This window comes from Chinchilla lanigera, unplaced genomic scaffold, assembly GCF_000276665.1.
Source record: "Chinchilla lanigera isolate Chin_1 unplaced genomic scaffold, ChiLan1.0 scaffold00020, whole genome shotgun sequence".
Classification (NCBI taxonomy): Eukaryota; Metazoa; Chordata; class Mammalia; order Rodentia; family Chinchillidae; genus Chinchilla; species Chinchilla lanigera.
Window position 1 is genome coordinate 17,734,408 of NW_004955421.1, and position 20,316 is coordinate 17,754,723.

The 20,316-nt window shown below is 38.7% G+C and overlaps 1 protein-coding gene across 1 annotated transcript; it reads left to right on the forward strand.

Annotated features, from left to right (window-relative positions):
• The first annotated feature begins 433 nt into the window (after positions 1-433).
• Positions 434-17,813, forward strand: LOC102005943 (myoD family inhibitor domain-containing protein-like). The gene is made up of 3 exons (XM_005383926.1): positions 434-575; positions 8,502-8,723; positions 17,554-17,813. Exons 1-3 carry the CDS (start codon positions 434-436, stop codon positions 17,811-17,813), a joined length of 624 nt encoding a protein of 207 aa, XP_005383983.1.
• The last annotated feature ends 2,503 nt before the right edge of the window (positions 17,814-20,316 follow it).

Sequence of the window (20,316 nt, forward strand, 5' to 3'; positions counted from 1 at the left end):
TTTAATGCAAATTAGCATATATATGTATTTTAATTCTAATTTTGTATATATATATATTTCCAGGTATTTCCATTTTTTGTAAAAAGAATACAATGTATTTAAAATGGTAAGCATTACAGATTTTATTTGTATCATTTAATGATCTTCATAGTTTTATATGCAAGTGCAAATATTGCTTTCAAATAAAATTGAAAATCAGGATGTATTTTAGAGAAAGAAATCTGTAGACTTTCACCAGGATCAACTGGCATTCGGGGAGAGGAAGAGAAAGATCAGTAAGAGAGGCTTAGAAAACTTCTCCTAGGGATGAGTCCACTGTCACCTGACAGCTGAGACACAGCAGCTGAGTCTGTCAGTCAGTCCGTCAGTTGAAAAATATTTAACATTTTCTTTCTGCCAGACACCGTACAAGGTGCTGGGAAGCTGAAGATGAATGGAGCCCGTGTTCCCTGGAGGAGTGCGCCACAGAAAACGGGAGAAAAACACTCCGCAGTTCATCACAATACCAGATACTGAGGGAAGGGCTACCTCTGGGTCCCTGTTAATATCTACTGGAATTGGAGAGGGGGACTGTTGTAAGAAGATTCTTGCACTGGACTCAATGTTCGCATTTGGAACTTAATCAGTATTTACCCTATAGGAGTTCTGCCATGAACATATGTATCCGTGTCTCGCAGTCAAGCTGGATCAGTTAACCCAGACGGAGGACAGTCAGAAGGAACAAAAGTTTATCCACAGGAAGTGATCATAACCTCACAGCACAGTCCTTGGGGTTTTTGTTTGTTTGTTTGTTTGTTTGTTTTCAGTACCAGGGATGGAACTCAGAGCCTTGCGCTTGCCAGGCAGGCACTTATGTCACTGAGCTATATCCCCAGCCCCTGGCCTTGGTTTCTAAGGCTGACAATGCAAAGTTTGACAATGCAAAGTTTGGTGACCACAGGAATTAGAAGACATCAGTGAGTTTAAGCACTAGGTCTGCCTCTTACTAGTTGGGCCATCTTGGGAAAACACTAAAACATCCATCCAATTCTTCATTTATGTAACACTGTAAGTGTTTTGCAAAACTTCTGTGAGTTTCAAATGTGATAGTGTACTTAAGAGACTTAAGTGACATTCCAATAGTTGGAATGAATAAATTGTAGGAGTTTTAACATAACAGAGACTATTTTAAGTAATTAGTGTGTAAATTTTAACTTTACATTTAAATGTTAGCAGTAAAAAAAATAAAAATAAAAACCCAACTATGTATGTAATACCAATGCTGCAGGAGTTTATAGCCTGATTGGTTTTCATTATTTCAGAGCCCTAAACCTTTACTAATCCAAGTGCATCAAACTATAAAAACTGATAACCAATTTTTTTCCTTAGGTAACATAATCTTTATTTCCTGAAACACTTTGTACAAACATTAACCTGAAAGTAACTGCATAAAAATGAAATGGAGACTCATAATTGCAAACTGTTTTCATGTCTGAAAAAGATTCAGCCATCTCTCAGGAGTGAAATGCTCCTTGTTACCAGCTTATGATCTGGCTATAAAAGTGTATCACTAAGCCAATGTCTGTCTTAGGATACAAAGTGTAGTGACGTGCAAAAAACTGAGGTAATTACATGGAAGAGTTTGGCAAAAAGGAAGAAAAGAAAAACAAAGTAACAAAACAATTCATCTCCCAAAGACTAAAGTTGTTCTGGAAGCTCGGGGAGGAAGTCTCCGTCCACCTTCAATACTCAGTTCTTGCCCTTTAATCCTTTTCATCTTGAACATCCACTCCTATTATTTCTGGAGAAATAAAAACCTTTGCTTTTCCTCACTTCTTAGAACAGATTTACTAAGGTCGATTGAGAAGGCTTAAAACACCCTCCTGTCATAGTTCTCGATAAACATTTTATCTAACGTTTTTGAGGCTAGGTCTCAACTGAAGGGCTACAGAAGACAAATCAAAACAATGATATATAAAACTGCTACTTTAACTTGAAAGTCTTTAAAGGACATCTTCCAGCCAGAGCTGACATTTGAAAATTACAAAAAAAAGTCAGATATATTTATTTATTCTCCCAATGAGTTAAATTTAATGAGCCCAAGATTTTGTTTTATCTAATTTATCAGGCTACAGCAATTGAATATTCTGTGATTACTTACTGTCAGTTCAAAACAGTGACAATTTTTTAAGAGGCCTCCATCCCTCAGTTAAAGAAAACTATCTGCTCAGCTTTGGCATTCAGCTTTCATAAAAGAAAATATGATCTTGAAAACACAGTTTCCCTGGGTTATCAATTACCTTTTGTTTTGCTTTTAATAATGCTTAGGAATCCTAACCTTCCTAATTTTGTGCTGTCTTTGTCCACAGTAATCAGTATTCCAGATATAAGGACAATAGTGATGTACACATTTAGAAAGGTTGACTTGACCCTTTCTAATAACTTTTACCATGCTTCATCTTGTTAAATAAGATATATACTTATATTACCTACAAGCTGTGGAGTATATAGTCATATATTCTAGCAACATTAAAAAATCATTTCTAAAATTTATAAAATTATCACAGTCAAACATAACTTTTTTCTGTATACTGTCACTTCATTAACTACTTTTACTAACCATAAAAATTTATTAATGCTTTCATGGGCTATACCTTGAAATGTCACTTGTCTGCGTTGATCTGATATCAACCATAGATAATTACAGCACTAAATTCTAAGCCAGAGTATGGTTTTAATGCACAGGAAAATAAAATTCACCCTTATCGCTTTGAAAATGGCCAACACATTTGAAATACACACGTTTTAAATGTTTTGATCTTGAACTAAAATTAAAATCACTCTGCTTTAAAGGCTTATTTAAGAATATCTATATACATTCCTGGGGTTTACCACTCTCAAGAAAATTTTAGCAGCAAGTTACTTGTTTTGAAAGACGATAGAATTGGTAAATTAATTGAGAACAAGAGAATGAGAAAATATTCGGGTAATAGTGAGCCATTAACATTTCTCATGTGTGTGCACCATGGTGTGTATATGTTTTGTTTTGCTTTTGATTTATAAGCAATATGATTAGAAGCATATAGTTGAAAACATCCTCTTGAGTGTAGCATACAAAACATCTTAAAGGGAGTTGTCACCATGTGGAGCCCAAAAACTATCCGCAAAATCCAAATTTGAGGATGCAAAGGACCCAACCGGAATGGTAGTGACGGAAATGGGAAATCAGGCAAGGGCTTAAAGGAGACTTAGAAGGAAGCATAACAAAGACCCCTTGCTTGCCTGGATGGAGGAATAGCACAAGTACAAGAATAGTTTTCAAGCCTAGGGAACTGGAAAAATGACAACACAATCAAGGAAAATTGAATTTTGGATTCTCCATGGATAGCCAGACTTACCCACTTTGGGAGAAGAAGAAGGGATTACTGTAAAAGATGTGAACTGAAAGGATTCGGCTGCAGCTTATGAAATGTACAATAGTCAGGGACAAGGGTGAGGCTGCAGTTCGTGCTGACTGGAAGCCTCTTAACTGAGACTAGTTGTTATTTTTATTTGACTTCCGCAGTGGTTAGCACGGGACTACGTGTGGAGTTTATGCTTAACTGTTGTCTGACTGGCAGCTGGTTGGCTGGTTCCCTCGAGGCTGAGGGGACAACTTCACAAGGAAAACAACTAAGGTATGCATGTGAAAAAATATGACCTTTGAGGGTAAGGTTAATAAAAAAAGAACTATGAGAACCAAGTTGTAAAGAATAAATTTACACTGAAGACACAAGAGGAAAAAAGAAGCAGATAAACGACACAGGTCAAGTCACGGAGAGAACTAAAGCAGAAAGGGGAGGGGAAGAAGGAAAGAAAAAGAAAGGGGAGGGGTAGGGAAAAGAAGAGAAGAAAAGGGAAAGAAACAGGAAAGAGAAAAAAAAAAGCATAAACAAGAATAGAACCAGAGGAGCCAGGCAAGAAGACATGCAACTTATTTATAATCTGATGCCGGATCTACAAAGACTGCAATAGAAAATCTATGGATAAAGGAATTACAAAGTCACATTTAGTGAGCAAAATCAAAAATTATTAAAATGTTTCCTTAATAAGTTAAAGTAAATAAATGAATAGCTCCTGTCACAGTGATTCATCTATTGCATCTGGGTACTCAATAAATGTTAATTGAATTAAATTAATAACATTTGCACAGCAGTAATAAAAAATTAATTAACTGTCTATCTTTCTGTTCCTTAGTTTATGCCCACTGGTTCTTGCAATTACTTTTAACTCACACATGAATTTTCTATTTCACCAATTTTCAAGTTATACTTTATTTCTTATCTAAGAACTATAGATGAGTTCCTAATTTTTGTCCTAATTTTTTTCTGTTAAAAAATTATTTTCTCTAAGTTGATGTCAAAAACTATGTATAACATCCCAAATATAGTTTCACAAGTTCCTTATATAATTCAAAAATAGTTTTCTCTCCGGAAGATGTGATACCACTTTTTATATGTTACCCCTTTTAGCTTATGCTACTTTATAATACTTCGGATACAATGTCAAGCAACAGTGTAAGGCAAGAATCTGGGGAAATTATTGTTAGTTCCCCATCTATAAAAAATGGAAGATTTCAGTAACATTCACCAAAAATTGTGACTTGCTTCAGATGTCAGAATTCTGGGTTGAACAGACTGGTTCTGAAATGTGTGTATGTCAGATGATTTTTTAATGAGCAACAGATAGCTGACACTGGGGAATGAAAAAAATAAAAATATAAACAGAGATACAGAATTAAAATAACTTTATGAATGGCAGTTCAACTTGTCCATAAAATTCTCTCAGTACAAGCCTAGTGTGCTCCAAATGGTTGCTTAATGTAGCACACCACTTACATTCAAAATGCTATACTTAAAATTGTTGCAAAATTAAAAAGAGAATCATATATCACTTGGCTGTATACTGTATTCTCCGCATGTTCTTACATTCCAGTAACATCTATCCAACTTTTTTTGTTACTGAATTACTTTGTGCAGAAGCAATTTAAATTACATGCAGCCTGACTACCTGTGATCATTTGAATTGATTGTTAATTAATCTGTTAAGTAAATAGCTGCTGCAGTCTCTATATTCTTCAAGGTTTTGTTTTCTACTGGCTTATTCTGAGCTGCTGTTTAACACATGGTACAAAGCAGCAGTAGTTGAATAGGCAGGAGTCCCTGAGTGTGCAAGAAGCTGGTTGGGGGGCTGGGGATTTAGCTCAGCGGCAAAGAGCCTGCCTGGCAAGCTCAAGGTCGTGAGTTCGGTTCCTGGTACCGGAGAAAAACAAAAAAAAAAAAAAAAAAAGAAGCTGGTTGGACTTTGCAAATACCACTCAGGAGAATATGGGCCTGTGAAAATAAGTTATTTGCAAGACTGGATTTGGGGACACATCTCAGGAGTTAGGGTGCAGAGCATGATGTGCCTTCTGAGCAGTTAGGAAGCTGAGGTAAAAGCTAAGAATAAATTGAATAATATGAAGGGTAAGAGCTAAACTGTTGGAATTACCTAGCCCTGGGTTTGAATACCAGTTTTAATGTTGAAGAACCTTTGGGAAATTTATTAAATAAGTGCTCTAAGCCTTCATTACTCTTATTTATTAATGAAGATACCGGGGCTGGGGATTTAGCTCAGCGGCAAAGCGCCTGCCTGGCAAGCACAAGGTCGTGAGTTCGGTTCCAGGTACCGGAGAAAAACAAAACAAAAAAACAAAAACAAAAACAAAAAAGAAGATACCAATTCCAGTTTCCTTTCTGTTCAAAGAAGCAATAGTACCTACATCCTCTAGTCTTTAATATGCTTATGTTCAACAAGATATATAAGTGGTAATAGAATTGGAGATAAAATGCATGCAACTCATGTATGTGTGTGTGTATGCGTGCGTGTGTGTGTGTGTGTGTGTGTGTAAAGCAGTGGATTATAACTTGGTGATGTTGTCCCACAGGAGAAATATGACAATGCCTATGAATATTACAGTGCATGGAGGCAGGTGCTATCGGTATAGTGAGGTACAGGACAGCGATACAGCTAAACATCATACAGTCTTTCCAGGGCCAAAAGAAAAAAAAGAAAAAAGAAAAAACTGGCTGAAATATTAATACTGCTTGAATTGGTCTAAAGTATTAAGTATTGGCTGATTACTGGACGCTTTGACAATCAAGTAAACAAAATTAGCTATTTTTTTTATTATCATCACTATATCCTTAATTTGGTGAATCCCTCCTGAGTTAGAAGAAGCTTTTCCTCAATCTGCTGAGGCAATTCTATTTCAATATTCAATAGTACATTAATTGCTGTTAATAACAGATGTTTTCCTGAATTCCTGTCTTTGCCAATCTCTGTTAGGGTGGATGAAACCCCACCCAACAGATTTAAAACCAGAAGTATATGGGAAAGGGATAAGATTAAACATGGTTGAAAACCAAGGTTGTTTGTGAAATCATAAAGAAACAAAAATTGCCTGACATGACTATGTATAGCAGACTGTTAAGTCTGGTGCCAGTTCAGAGCCTTCAGAGAGTGATCATCCCATGACTGGTCTCTGAGAATCGCTGACGCATGAGTCTGTACGATGTTCGCTCCTTTCCACCACTCTCAGGAGTAGGAAACCCCTATGATTCCCAAAACTGTCTGCATGTTGGAGTCACCTGGGATGTTTCAAAAATCCTCCAGGGATTGTAAATTAATTGGTCTGCTGAGGAAGAAGATACCTAAACCTTTAGAATTTCAAATTTTTAGATTTCTCCAGTGATTGTACTCTGCAGAAAAGTCTGAGAACCATTGCTATAGGAGAAATTTCCATTTGGCCCAAATGAAGAAGCAGCTATATAATAGACAGGGAAAATGGACTTAGCAAAATACATTTCTTGCACAGAGCTGTATAAATATGATAAAATCAAACCAGGTTGTCAGTCATATTATTTATATCAGTCAATGATCATGACTGAATCAGTCAGGCACTGGGCATCCATGGGAATACAATTCCCCAGAACACATCTTTACCCTCACCCAATAATTCTGCCAAGTCACCAGGACTGTTGCCTACATAGGTCTTAAGATGTCCCTGAGAACCAGGCTGCCTGCATGTTAGAGAATACTTTCTTCACTTTCCTCTTTTCCTCATCTTAGGACTCTGCTTATTGGGTAAGTTGTAGATTAAGTGCATTCCCATTCAGTCTGGCCTTCTCTCTAACAAGATTCCATGGGATGTTTCTCTCATATACTTCTAAGTACACAACTTACGCAGTTACTTCTTTCCTAACTTGTTTAATGCTGAAGAAGGTCAGGGACCACTCCTACGTCAGTCACCACTGCACCCCAATATCCAGAGCCCATTACTCACAGATTCCGAGTTGTTATGTGGCATGCAGGACAGAATAAAGGAGCTCAAAAATACATGAATTACTTGGGCCTCATCAGCTTTCTCTTCGCCTCTGCAAACCAGTCTTGGCCAGGGACTTTAGCAGAAGTTCCCTGAACAACTCTAACAATTGGGCCAGATGATCACATAGAGTAAAGCATGTTCCCATGTACACCCGCAGTACCAAATACTCAGCGAACTGAGCCCGAGAAAAGGGTAGCAACAGAATATCATTGAGGGCAGAAGTTGGAATGAGTTGATAGACTATTTATCTGTGTTATGGTTTGTGTCGAGAGGGTCTCCAAAGCCTCATGCAGTCACAGGGCTTTTTCAGAGGTGGCTGAATCCTGAGCGTGCAATGCTGGGATTAAGGGTGTGTGATACTAAATCAGTCCACTGATCAGTTTGGCACTGCCCTAATCCCAGCCATCTGGACAAGAAAAAAGGGGCAGAAAGACGCTGTTAAACTCTCTTGTTGCTTTTGCTGTCTTCCACTGCCAAGAATGGTTGCCGCTCTGCCATGGGCCACCCTGCCTTGAAGCCAGCTGATTATGGACTGAAACCACTACAAACCATGAGCTAAACAAACCTTTCTTCCTTTAACCTTGGGTGTAGTGTATTTTGTCTCAGGAAGGAGAGAAAAGAGACTAAGACAATCTCTATCTACTTTTTCTTATGAAGTGGAGGAAACTGACATTTGTAGAAACAAAAATAATATTAAAGTGATTTCATTGAGACCGTGTAAATTACTCAGCAGTCCAGCCCAGTACTGAGACCCCCTTTCCTGCTTCTCAACGTTAGATCCACTGGAACAAAACATGGGAAACATTGTATGAGATGTTTTTGGCCCAAGTGAACAAATTCCTGGAATCTCCTCCCTCATCATCAAAAACACTATAGCGGAAATACATATTACAGATTAATATTATAGGAAAACTTATAACATGAATAAGATTTCACAATTGTATTCTTCTCATATTTCTTCATAATTATTCTGCTCAATAATCTTCATTCCTTTTAATAAAATTGTGTTTTTATCAAATCTAGAGTGTGAATTTTTCTGTGAATTTCCACTCTTAGATCACTAGGTAAACTATAGTGGGTTTGTGTATGTATGTTTTCTTTTTTTTTTTTAACCTAGATATGCAAGTCACAAATGAAAATCATGCAGATGAGAAAGCCATTAATGCTATCGTTATAAATTCAGTATCCGAATTCAAAATCACAGATGGACCAGCCAAAGAAACCTCCAACGAGAAAAAACTGTCAGAGTCCAGCACATCACTGTCCTCCCTTGAAGAATGCCAAACAAAATTTTCCTACCTCCAGACTGATACTTCAGTTCATCAGAGAGACACTGATGGTATGTTTCTCAGCATTCAACCCATCTTTAAATAAAACTCCCCAACCCCCAGCCCCTGTAAAATCACCACATATGCTGTTAGAAAAAAAAAAAAAAGACTTTATGAATATTAAACAGGATGACTTCGATTTGAAAACCCTGGTGAATGACACATGTCAAGGTCACTTTGCAGTTATGAGGTGCTTGGCAGATTGTTTGCTCTCAAAACAGGGAATCAGAGGCGATGTGTTTTAAATAGCTTGAGTGGGGCATAATCGTTCTTGTATGGAGCTGTGAAGCCAATGAAGAAATGTGACAAACTTCTTACTCTTCTCATACATGAAACTATTCAGTTTGTGGCTCTAGGAAAACAGGAGAAGACAGTAGAACTGTATTAAAATACTGCAATACAGGCATATAAATTGTATAACATATCAAGATGCTTACATCAGCAATCTCTGAAAAATTGTTGGTTTCTCTAGGTACTATCACTTTCTAGGCATTTTGATGAGTGCAAACATAGATCAAACCATGCCATGTATGACATAAAGAGACACTCCATTTGCAAAACCAGTTTCAAGTTGACTTGGTGCTAAATGGCCACGATCAAGCTCAGAGCCATGAACTCCACACTATGCCATATGAAATGTAACTCAGTTAATGGTGCAGTGACCTTTATGGGAAATATAATCCACTCAAGAGTTTTGTAACATTCAAGATACACATTTGCATTTAAAGAAGCCCTGGAGTTTATGAAAGGAAAATGTAACAGGGTATTGTTATTTTGATCTGAACTTCAATTCACATTTAATTTTGAAAATAAGAGAAGGAAATTAAATAAGCTTTGTATAAAAGCACCTCTGGGATCATATCAGCCTGGCTCTTGCCTCTGAAGTTAAGTTGTATAATGGTAGCTGTACAAGTTTTGTGTTTGCCAGCCATCTTAGAATCTCAGTCTCTCGGTTTTATAATAGGGTTCCTAACACACTGTGAGGCATTCTGAGGATCAAATGAAATAACAAGCATAAAGCACTAGTGCAAAAACTGGCACATAGTACAAACTGAATTGTAGGTTATCCTATGAATAAAGTCTTAGGAAGGCAGGAGAGTGAAGCCTTCTACCATGCTGTAAGTGTGGTTTCACGTGCAAATATTGCCATGGATATTTTAGACTAGAATCTACACACCCAGCTGCCAGTCGAGCATGTGAATATTGAAGTAAACTGGAAATAGGCAACAGAATCACGCGTGTCTAAAGGTCCCTGTTTCTACCTGGCTCTGTAAGACCGTTGGCAGAGGAAATAGAGGCTCAGAGTTGCCTCTTGAAGTTTTCCAAGAATAGCCAGAGTTTAGGATTGTAATTTGAAATTTCTAAAATTTCCACTGCTGGTAATTAATTCTATTTATTGTAGGGAGCCCAAGACACTCCCAACAATGCATCTTTGGCCTGTGCACTACAGTCTTGATCTGAGATGATTCTCAAATTCCCAGCTTTTGCACAGATTAATGCCCAAAGCAGGCAATGCAAGGCGGTTCTCTGCAAAAACATCCTGACACCGTAGCATTTTGCTAAACTGTGCTGCGTAGGCACAGCTGTTGCTCATCTTGTGCGTCCGGCTAATGACCCCAGAATTTGGGATTTCTTTTCTATACACCCATTGAGGAAAACACAGGGTCCCCCAGAATCACTGCAATCTGTTCTATCAGGGAGAAGGATATGGGGCCAGGTCTACTAGTATGGTATATAGGGCTTTGTCTTCTCATGGAAGGGCCAAAATGAGTACTTCATGAAAAGGTTCAAGACTCATGTGAAAAAACAACACATTACTCCATTCAAAAGAGCAGAGGAGGCCGGGAGTGGTGACTCAAGCTTGTAATCTCAGCACTTGGGAGGTTGAGGCAGGAGGATTGCTGAGAGTTTAAGGCCAGCCTAAGCTACACAATGAGTTCAAGGCCATCCTGAACTACACAGTGAGACTCTGTCTCAAAATAAATAAAAAAATAAAATAAAAAATAAAGCAAAGGTGTCATCATTTAAAGGAGATTCATTGAAGTAGGCTGTTTTCTAAAGGACTAGATGTAGGTCAGCATGACCCAGGAAGTTCAGGTCTTAACCTGATGGCATTGGTAAGGGACTACCACTCTTTGTTCGTGTCATGACAGACTTCCCCAGTGAAGGGAGAGATTTTGGTACCTGTACAAAAGGCAGAGTAGAAAACCAAGGAAGAACCACAAAGAGTGATGCAAAACTCTCATTATCTATCCTAAACAGCAGACACAGAGGAACTCAAGAGTTAAATCAGCCTTGCTCCAGTTTAGAGAATTTTTGATAGTAATTAATTTAAGGATGCAGAAATTGAGAACTGGGGTCATTGTTCGTACTGAGATAAATACAGAAATATCTTTCAGGAACAGCAGGGAAAACAGAAGGGAAAAGAGAAGATTGCATCCACTTTCATGTAGTTTGTGGTTAATTTATCTTCAAATGTATAAATGAGTGCATAGGAATGGATGCTTAATTGCTAATATCTATTATTTATATACATTGCCCCACTTAAAACAGGATGGAAAAGCCTCACACATGCAGATTTTGTAAAATGTGTTGCATCCATTAGCACAGTTCATGGTGTGTGCTCTGATGGGAATTTAAAAGGATCTTTACTGCACATCACACACTATGTGCTGCAACATTATTATTAAATTGTGGTTCATCATGTGAGGTCCCCTTCCCAATAAAATGGAAAAAGTCCAGAGAGAACTCTGCACCTGCTTCTGTTTCTAATTCTTCTGATTGCAAAAGCACCCCTGGGGATTTTTTTAAAAAATCAAGATATATACGATATCACAAAATAAGTTCCTTAAAAATAATTCTGAGAATATGCCTAATTGGTGTATAATTTTGAATTTGATACATCTCATCCAGGTGGAAAAAGAAAATCATAAATACAAGGTACCTCAAAAGAATAGTCTTAATTATACCATGGACTACTGAATAAAATGATTACATTTTCTACACTATAAATTTCATACAATTAAATGCAGTGGTGTCACCTTATAAAATGTTTCAATTTTATAATTATTTCAGTTCATTTGCTCAGAAAAAAACATAAGCACAAATTTACCAAGTATCACCCAAATCTAGTCATTCTAGCTTTTAAAGAACTGACTTGGATGTTAGTTGTGCTTGTCTGAACTTAAATAGATTTTGACATATTTAAATAGCTATTAAAACTGATAACATCAGGGATGATTCTCCAGCTAGAGAAAGGCATTCAGTCACACTTTATTTATTCCCATTCTACATTACAGACATATTTTTGAGAATTTAATGTTTGGGGAGCGAGAAACAATTTTTATACTTGTGAACCAAAAAGTTGCAATAATCAGTCAGTCACTGAGACACAAAGCTCATGATGATGTCAAAATCTCCAGACAGCACATGAATGCCTTAAAAGACTGGGTATGGGTCAGGTTCATCTGAACTTTTGTTTATTTGATTTGTTTGGTTTGCAGGACTAGGGGTAGAATCCAGGACCTTTGCACTGAGCTACATCCCCAGCCCTTTTTATTTTGAGGCAGCATCTCACAAAATTGCTAAGTTACCCAGGTGGGGATCAAACTTGCGATCTTCCTGCCTCAGCCTCTTCAAGGCCTACCCCATGACCCCCAGCTCTGGCTTCCTTTTTACTTATTTATTTCTATCTTGCCCTGTTTTAGGGGGGAATTGTTATTTATCTGGGATCCCTGCTGCAAGAACCATATTTTTGCTACTTTAGATAATGATCCCCAAGGTACCAGAGGGTGTTTTTCTAAAGTTGAAGGATGTTTCGGGACCTAAAGTTGGCAGCTAGAGATGCCTCTTGTCTCTTCTGCTAGTCGTGGGTGGACACCATGGTAGCAAGCCAGAAAGCTGAGAGTAGAGAGGAAGCTCAAGGAATACAGAACTGTGATTGTGAAGCTGACCTCAGGTACATTTGGGGAATTTCCTTGCATTGTTATCTATTCTGCCATAATTAAACATGACTCTTCCTCATGAGACAGATTCTCCCTCTTAATTAGTCAGTCCCACATTTAGCACCTCTGGAAGCTTCATTAATTCTTCAGTGTCATTAGGGTATCATCACTTAGCACATTACAACCTTGACGTCCTAGAAGTACCCCGGCAGGGTAAAAAGGAAAGGAATCCGCCCTCGGGGATTTTGTCCTAGCTTTCAGATCACAGGCAAATACCACTTAGGGCTCTGTTGGGATCCAGATCTCCAGTTCATCTTAAACTGCCTTTATTCCAGGTTTAAGAAAGGAAAATCCAGATGCACCCTCTAACAGCAGAGATTAGAGCCACTTCTAGGGTGCCAGGTGCCCAGCAGAGGGACTTCCTATACAAGGGACTTGTCATAAAGGTACTAGAAGCGCTGAAAAGCCAAGCGCAGTGAACAGCGAGGCAGCCCAGAACTCAGCAACCACAAGGAAAGTCTGTCCTGCTTTCCTGTATTCTTCCAGAGCACAAGGAGACTGCTGCTGGTGCTAGCTTCAAACCACCAGCCAGTAACCAGCCCTAGAGAGATCACTAGTGACTGTCGTTATCCAGAGCCATATAAATAGAAGGAGGAGACCTGGACACTGCCTCAGACAGTAGGAAGATGGCAGGAGAAGCAGCCTGTGCTTCCCTTCCTCTCAGCCTCCTGGCTCCTGTTGTTGCCTTTCATTGGCAGAAACCACTAAGGCAACCTGCAGAATACTTTGTCAGTCTCCAGAATCCAGGGCAGTGAAGGGCCAGAGCAGGGAAAGGAAAGGAAGCAGGCCTTCAGGAAATCACTGCGGTCTTGCACGAGGCTCAAAATGGCAAGAAGAGAGTGCAAATGTGTTACAGAGGGCAGGCCAGTTTCCTAATTTAGAGCTCTGGATGAGACCATCTGGATCCAAATTAGAGTTTGGGGCCTTCCTGTTAAGCCATGGTCTCCTCATGTAGAAACAGGAATGAGAGCAGTATCCACTGAGCAGCATCTTGAGGCATGTATGAGAGACACATAGCACAGAGGACTGCAGGCTGGCTTTCGGTCTACTAAGTGCACAGACATCAGTGGAACAGAGAGTGAGGGCTTTGGGTGGAGAAAGAATTAGATGTGGATGCCTGTTGTACCATCTTATCATTGGGAGGGTTTGGGACAGTCGGTGCCAGTCTCTGAACCTTAGTGTTTCATCAAAAAAATGGAGATCACAATACATTTACCTCTTAGAGACAATCACTGATTTACTCATTCGGCAAGAGACATAGCTTTGTACCCTGGGCAACTTAGATTCTAGGGAGGAGAAACTAACTAACACACTAAGTAAGTTAATGTCATCCTGTGGTCCATGTTAGGAAGAAAAAAAATAAAGCAGGGTGCTATGAGAGTTTCAGCAATGATATGATTGAGAGGGAAAGTTTGAATAGGAGTTGGGGGAAGCTGGGGGAAGGGTGTGCAATACAAAATAGGTACAATATATGCATAACTTGTGAGCTAGATTCATTCCAAGCACTCAAATTCAGCCAGTCCCGTTGAAGTACAGCAAGGAACAATGTGGTTTCAGAAGTCCCAGAAAGGGGTAAGAGCCCAGAGCCTTAGGCTAGGCTAAGGATTCAAGACTAGAGGGGAAAGTGAGTCATTCTAACTCAAGATGAAAAACACCACCAGAACTGATGGATTGGAAGTAAGCTCATGCGGTAGCGGAAGGTCCTCAGCAGGAGGTCGCTGCTGTGGTCCTGACATCAGTTGATGGGAATCAGATCCAAAATGGCGACTCTGCAGGTGGTTACAGGCTTGAGGTAGAATCTACAGGATGCAGTGATGAACTAGATGCAGAGGGTGCTGAGCAAAAGGAAAATGACAAAGACTGATTTGCGGGTGTCCAGTGAACTCATCTGCATGTTCAAGAGCCACTCACAAGGGAAAACTCGAGGACAGATGGGCATATGGGATGGGAAGAAGGTCCCAAGTGTAATTTAGCCTTGGTGAGATGCTTTGAAGACAGTACAGAAGAGACATGGAGTAGGCAGTTGTGTATACCCAGTACCCTTCAGCCTGGACCAAGAAAAAGGGTGCCAATCACGGAACATCATGTTTAGTAAACATGACAGCCCTGGGAATCAGTGCAGGCAAATATATTCATTCAGGAGGACGGGAAGTCCAACCCTCTTTTCAAATAGTTACAGATTTTTCCTGTGAACTGCTTCTGTTACTTCTGTGCAAACAAAACTTGGCCATATGCAAAACAATTTTGCCTGCTCATGTAGAATTATTTAATACACCTTTTAGGAAAAGTATGGAACACGCTTGAAAGTTTGGAAAAATCTGTTTTCAATTCATTAATGTTACCATGGTTTTTTTGGGCAAGAGGCTCTGCCTTTTATAACCAAATAAAAAGGACTGACTTGGAAACAGAAAAAGGGGAGGGGGCTCTGCTCTCAAGTGCAAAATAGGGAGGTGGAGGGTAGCAAATGCCTATTTGGCCAAAGGATTATGCCAAAACTTTGTTTTTCTTTTGTAAATAAAATCTGCGGTACACATCCAAAGCAGACCTCCAGCGTCCGCCAACTCAAGATGCTGGCAAGTGCAATTAAATCAAAAGGTGATATGCCCTCAGGAAATTATAAGGGCATTTTACGAAAAGTTTTTCACACTCTAGTAAGAAACATCAGCTCCTATCCTTATACTCACCATGCACCCTGCTTATCTCCAAATGAAACTTTCAGCCTTGCATGTATGAAGGACAGGATCCAATAGGTTCATTTTAATACAGTCATAAGCCTAAGTCTCTTGAGCCGCTAGCCTGAGGGATCATGGAGTCTTGGTTTGGAATACATTCTACTGAGAACTTCTTCTCTGCCAGAGGCTGCTATAGTAGCAGTCTTGGCAGTGGTTAAACTCCATGAGGTTGTATGCCCCACGTCTCTGACCACCAACATGCCCTCTTCTGAAAAGACGAGGCAAAATACAGTCTATGTACTATTACTAACTTACTCCTGAATTTTTGTGGGTGGTTTGTGGTGACTTATGAGATATGAGTGAGCTGGCCATATGCTAGAAGCTGGCGTTAAGTGAATAAAAATATACCCAGTCTGGCGCAGAGATGAGTACATACCCCACAGAGGTATTATGGAGCATGCTGCCTAAACTATAAATACTGAGTAATGACCACAGCACCTGCAACAATATATGAAAATTAAAGTAGTCATAAAAGTCATGGCATATATTTTTTTAACCATGACCTTAGTGGGAAGAAGGAGAGGGAGAGAGACAGAGAGGGAAAGGAAAGGAAGATTTCTCTCTACTTAAATGCAGGACTCGCTTTAGAACTTGATAGTGTTTTTCAATAACTTCAAACATTTTTTCCTTAAAACAGTTGTTCCTTTCCTGGGCATATTTTGTAGTTTTCCTTTCTGTTAAAGATTACCAAGCATGGAAACAATGAAAAAATTTTCTGGGTATATTGTTGGAAGCGAGTTTGTGGGGCTAAAAGGTCACTCAGATTGTAGCACAAAGTGCAGAGGGGAAATCTGTGCACTTGCATGGTCTGCACTGACTGAGGACTGAAAAATAAAAAGTTAGCATCCTTATTAGGAAAAAATAGATCCTTATGAAGGGCAAACTTTGATCAATTGATAAGCCCATCTGGAGGGGAAATCTTCTTCCAATTTGTGCTAGAATATTACTTTCAACCATCAACAATCTTTCAGATCACTAATTTTAATTAATTAGATGACATATCACATGAACATTTACCTACCCTCTTACAAAAATACAGTTTTGAGACTTTTTAAACTTCAATATAAGTTATAATTTTAATAGGAGAACTGCTACATCTTCTAACTAATTCCCTGTATGAAAACAAAAAAATATAATAATCTATAACCCATCACAGCTGCTTGGCTAGAATGACCAATTACCTTCATTGCCTTTGAGATATTTTCCAGATTTTTACAAGTCTGCATGGTAAATGTTTAAACCAATTTTCTTAAAGAGGACTGATAAGATTCAAAATCTTTTAGGCATATGATGACGTACTTCACTGAAGCAACTTGAATATAAAATCAAGGCTTTGCATAACTAGAGGAAAATGGAGACAGGGATTAAAAATAAAACACAACCCAAAAAGCTACGATTATTTTAAAAAGCATTAATATTGAGCTTTGAAATGTGCTTTTCACTCACATTTGGACATGGGTGTGGTAGATTTATGAGAATCAGTCAAACAAATAACGAAGTCTAATAACAAAAGGACATTTGCAGTCGCTCCTTGTCCTCAACTCTAATTGCTCCTGCAGCCCCCTGCACTTGGGGAGGCCTTGCTATTTTTCAGACAGTTGCAAGGCGGGTAATTGTGTGTCTTCCGTGCACCTCTGTAGGCAAAGTAAATAAAGGGGTTTAGAAAAGTGTCAGCACTTTAAATAACTAGATTACATGGAATCGATAGGAAATGCTCAGGAAGTTAATAAAGCAATTACTTAAGGGGAGAGAGTGGTGGCGTGGGGTAGGGGAGCCTGGAAGACTAACGGTGCGCATTACCCCTAATGTGGATAAATAATTAAGAGCCGGCTATAAAGTCATCAGTACAGCTCCACACCTGCGTGCTTCCACAGATGGCCCCACGTGGTACCATTAATTTTCTTTCTTCTTCATTTTACTATATTTTTGCTCATGCATCATAATTATTTTTAATCGTACATATTTTTATAGGGCACAATGTGATAATTCCATACATGTATGAAATGTATACTGATCAGAGCAAGGTAGTTAGCAATTCTATCGCTTCAAACACTTTTAGGAGAACCTGGTTAGCACATCGTAATTGTTCCTTCTCCTTTGTGCAGACGCGTGTGCCTCCCTGATCCTCGCCTGTCTCTTCTGCCAGTTTTGGGACTGCCTCCTCATGCTCCCCGAGACGTGCGAAGCCATGTGCATCAGCCTGTGCTGCCCCTCTCACGGGTACCACCACACCGCAGATGAAAGCCACTCACGCGGCGACTGCAGCTGCAACTGTGATGTGGACTGCAGCCTTTTTGAGTCATGCCATGAGACCAGTGAGTGCCTGGAGCTGGCCATGGAGATTTCAGAAATCTGTTACCGCTAGCATGACGAAGGAACCATGTCCCGGCAGTCCTTTTGGCCACAGTGGGAAATTCCACCACAACGAGACCGAGATTTCCATGTGCCAAAATGCAAGGACTGTACACATTTCTTGGATGCTCTAGGCCATTTTATTCTGCACCTGTCTGGGAAAGTTACTATTGTCAACTCAGTGGTCTCACTCCAAATTTCCCAACCGCATGGCTCACTGAAAAATAAGATTCTTGATCACACACGATGAACAAATCTTAAATACCTCTTAAATGCCATAGGTACAAGATGTTTCTTGATTATAAAACAGCATGCTAAACCACTCTGTATTCTTGAATTCATCAGCTTGCATCATGGATTCAACCTCATTCACAAATTCAGGCCAAATTAATGTTTTGTTTTAGAATTGACATACATTAGCTCATCTTTCTAATGGACTCATGCATAAACATTATGCATTGTTGGTTATTATTAATAATGTATTGTATAACATCATTTTGTAATTAAAAATTTATTTATACAGTCTCTTAAAATTCACTTATATGTACAGTTTGGGTAGGAAAGGGAGTTAAATGAATTAGAAACCATGTTCATGTAATTACAACAGATGTCTCTAAAATATCTCCAGTGAATTTTGAATCTGGTATACTTTAAGAGATTACTATAATTTTAGACTGTATTATTATATGTCTATGACTATGTCATAACAGGTTATACATATCCTTAATCTCTTAGAGAAAGGCTCTTTATTCTAATAAGTGTAAATGGGAATATGTACAAGTTTCAAGAAAATGATCTCTGACAATTCCTCATTTCTATTTGTCAGATACATTAAGCAACGGGATATTTAAACAGAATCAGTTCATTTTACTAAACTATTACTTGTGTAGATATCTAAAATAAATACATACACAGGTACTTCTCAGTTCTAAATTTTTTAAAATAACATGTCTTTCAGAAATTACACTTTTTCTCTTTTTCCAATAAAAGGGTAATTAATAATTACATTAAGCACTTCTTCATACTTATGATATCTTTTTTAAAAATATGTCATATGAGCTGAAAATGATTTTCAATTCAAATAAGCTAAAACAACAGCTCACATGGAAACACATCTAGGTTGAAGGTAATTTGGAATTTATTTTCTATAGGCATGATTCTAGAGCTATAAGAGGAATACACTGCTCATTAATTTGTGCTTGTATCTTCCCATGAAGATAACTCAATGTATTCACTAAATATAAAAAGCAGAATGTATCAATAAACCAACCAAGAACAGAAAAGTAGAAGAGAAAGTTGAGACAGTTTTTTTTTGTGATTTAGGAAAAACAATAACAGCCAACTCCAAAATACCTATTTTTTCTACCTTGAGAAATTTCAGGCCAAACTACGTGTTTTATTCTGTAGTAAACTTACACACTTTCCTAATCTGCAAGAAATTCCCCTATCATTAAAACTGTTGACCTTTAAAGTTTTAACGCTGCCTCCAGCAGGTGTTTAGCTGCTCTTGACTTGCTGCTGAGAGCTTGTGCAACCACAGTTAATGCAGCTTCGTTCTTTTTGACTATCATGTTCACCGCCAGAGAGCATGAAAGGGCCTCCCATCTCTCCTGAAACACTGCATCCACTCTGCCTTTCAGGTGCTTGAGTCCTAAATTCTATGCATAGAATTTACAGATTAAAAAATATAAAATCTGTTGAACAGGAAGGGAAGCTAAGGCCACACTCATCCAGGGTTCTCACACTTCACAGGAGGAAAAGGAGGCCTCAGGCAGCAGCTTGCCCAAAGATGACCTACTGAATTAATGGCAATGTCAGGGCTCTAGCTTGGGGTCTACTTTTCTGACTTTGCTTCTCTACTGTACAGTTCTTCACCTCTCAATCTAGCTTGTACCCAGTAGTACAGCTGTTACAGTTGTTAAAATACTGTATTGAAATACAACCAGACTGGCTCACAAACAGTGACAACTTTGAACCTCTTTTGTGTTTCCTCTCCCTGCTCAGACCACCCTGGCCCCTCTCCAAGCACCATCCTCCCCTGTAGCCACTAAAGGAAGAACCAAGGGTCCCTGGGACCCTGTCCCAATAATATAGAACCTGGTGTCATTGATCAGGAGAGGCCACGTGGGTAGTAAATATTTTGATCATCAACCCCTTACTCTTTCTGATCTGCATATGCTATCAAATTAAGCAAAAAATGTGCATTTCAAATTTGAATTGAATGCTTGTCAATTACAGATATAAAAATTGCCAGGTCTTATTTCATAATGTGGTCAGAATACTCCAAGATCTTTCTGTGGCCTTGCTTTCCATGGTTTGTTAACTTGCTCCTCACTTTAAGAATTCACCATGCTATAACAGAAAGGGTCAGTTATATAAAGTGTGAAATTTCTTTTCTTTATAACCAATAATAAAACATCATCCCTCTTGCAAACATGAATGGCTGTTTCAATTGAATTCTTACACAATAAAACATACACAGCTGGGAACATACAATTGCAGGGGAAAGATCAAAA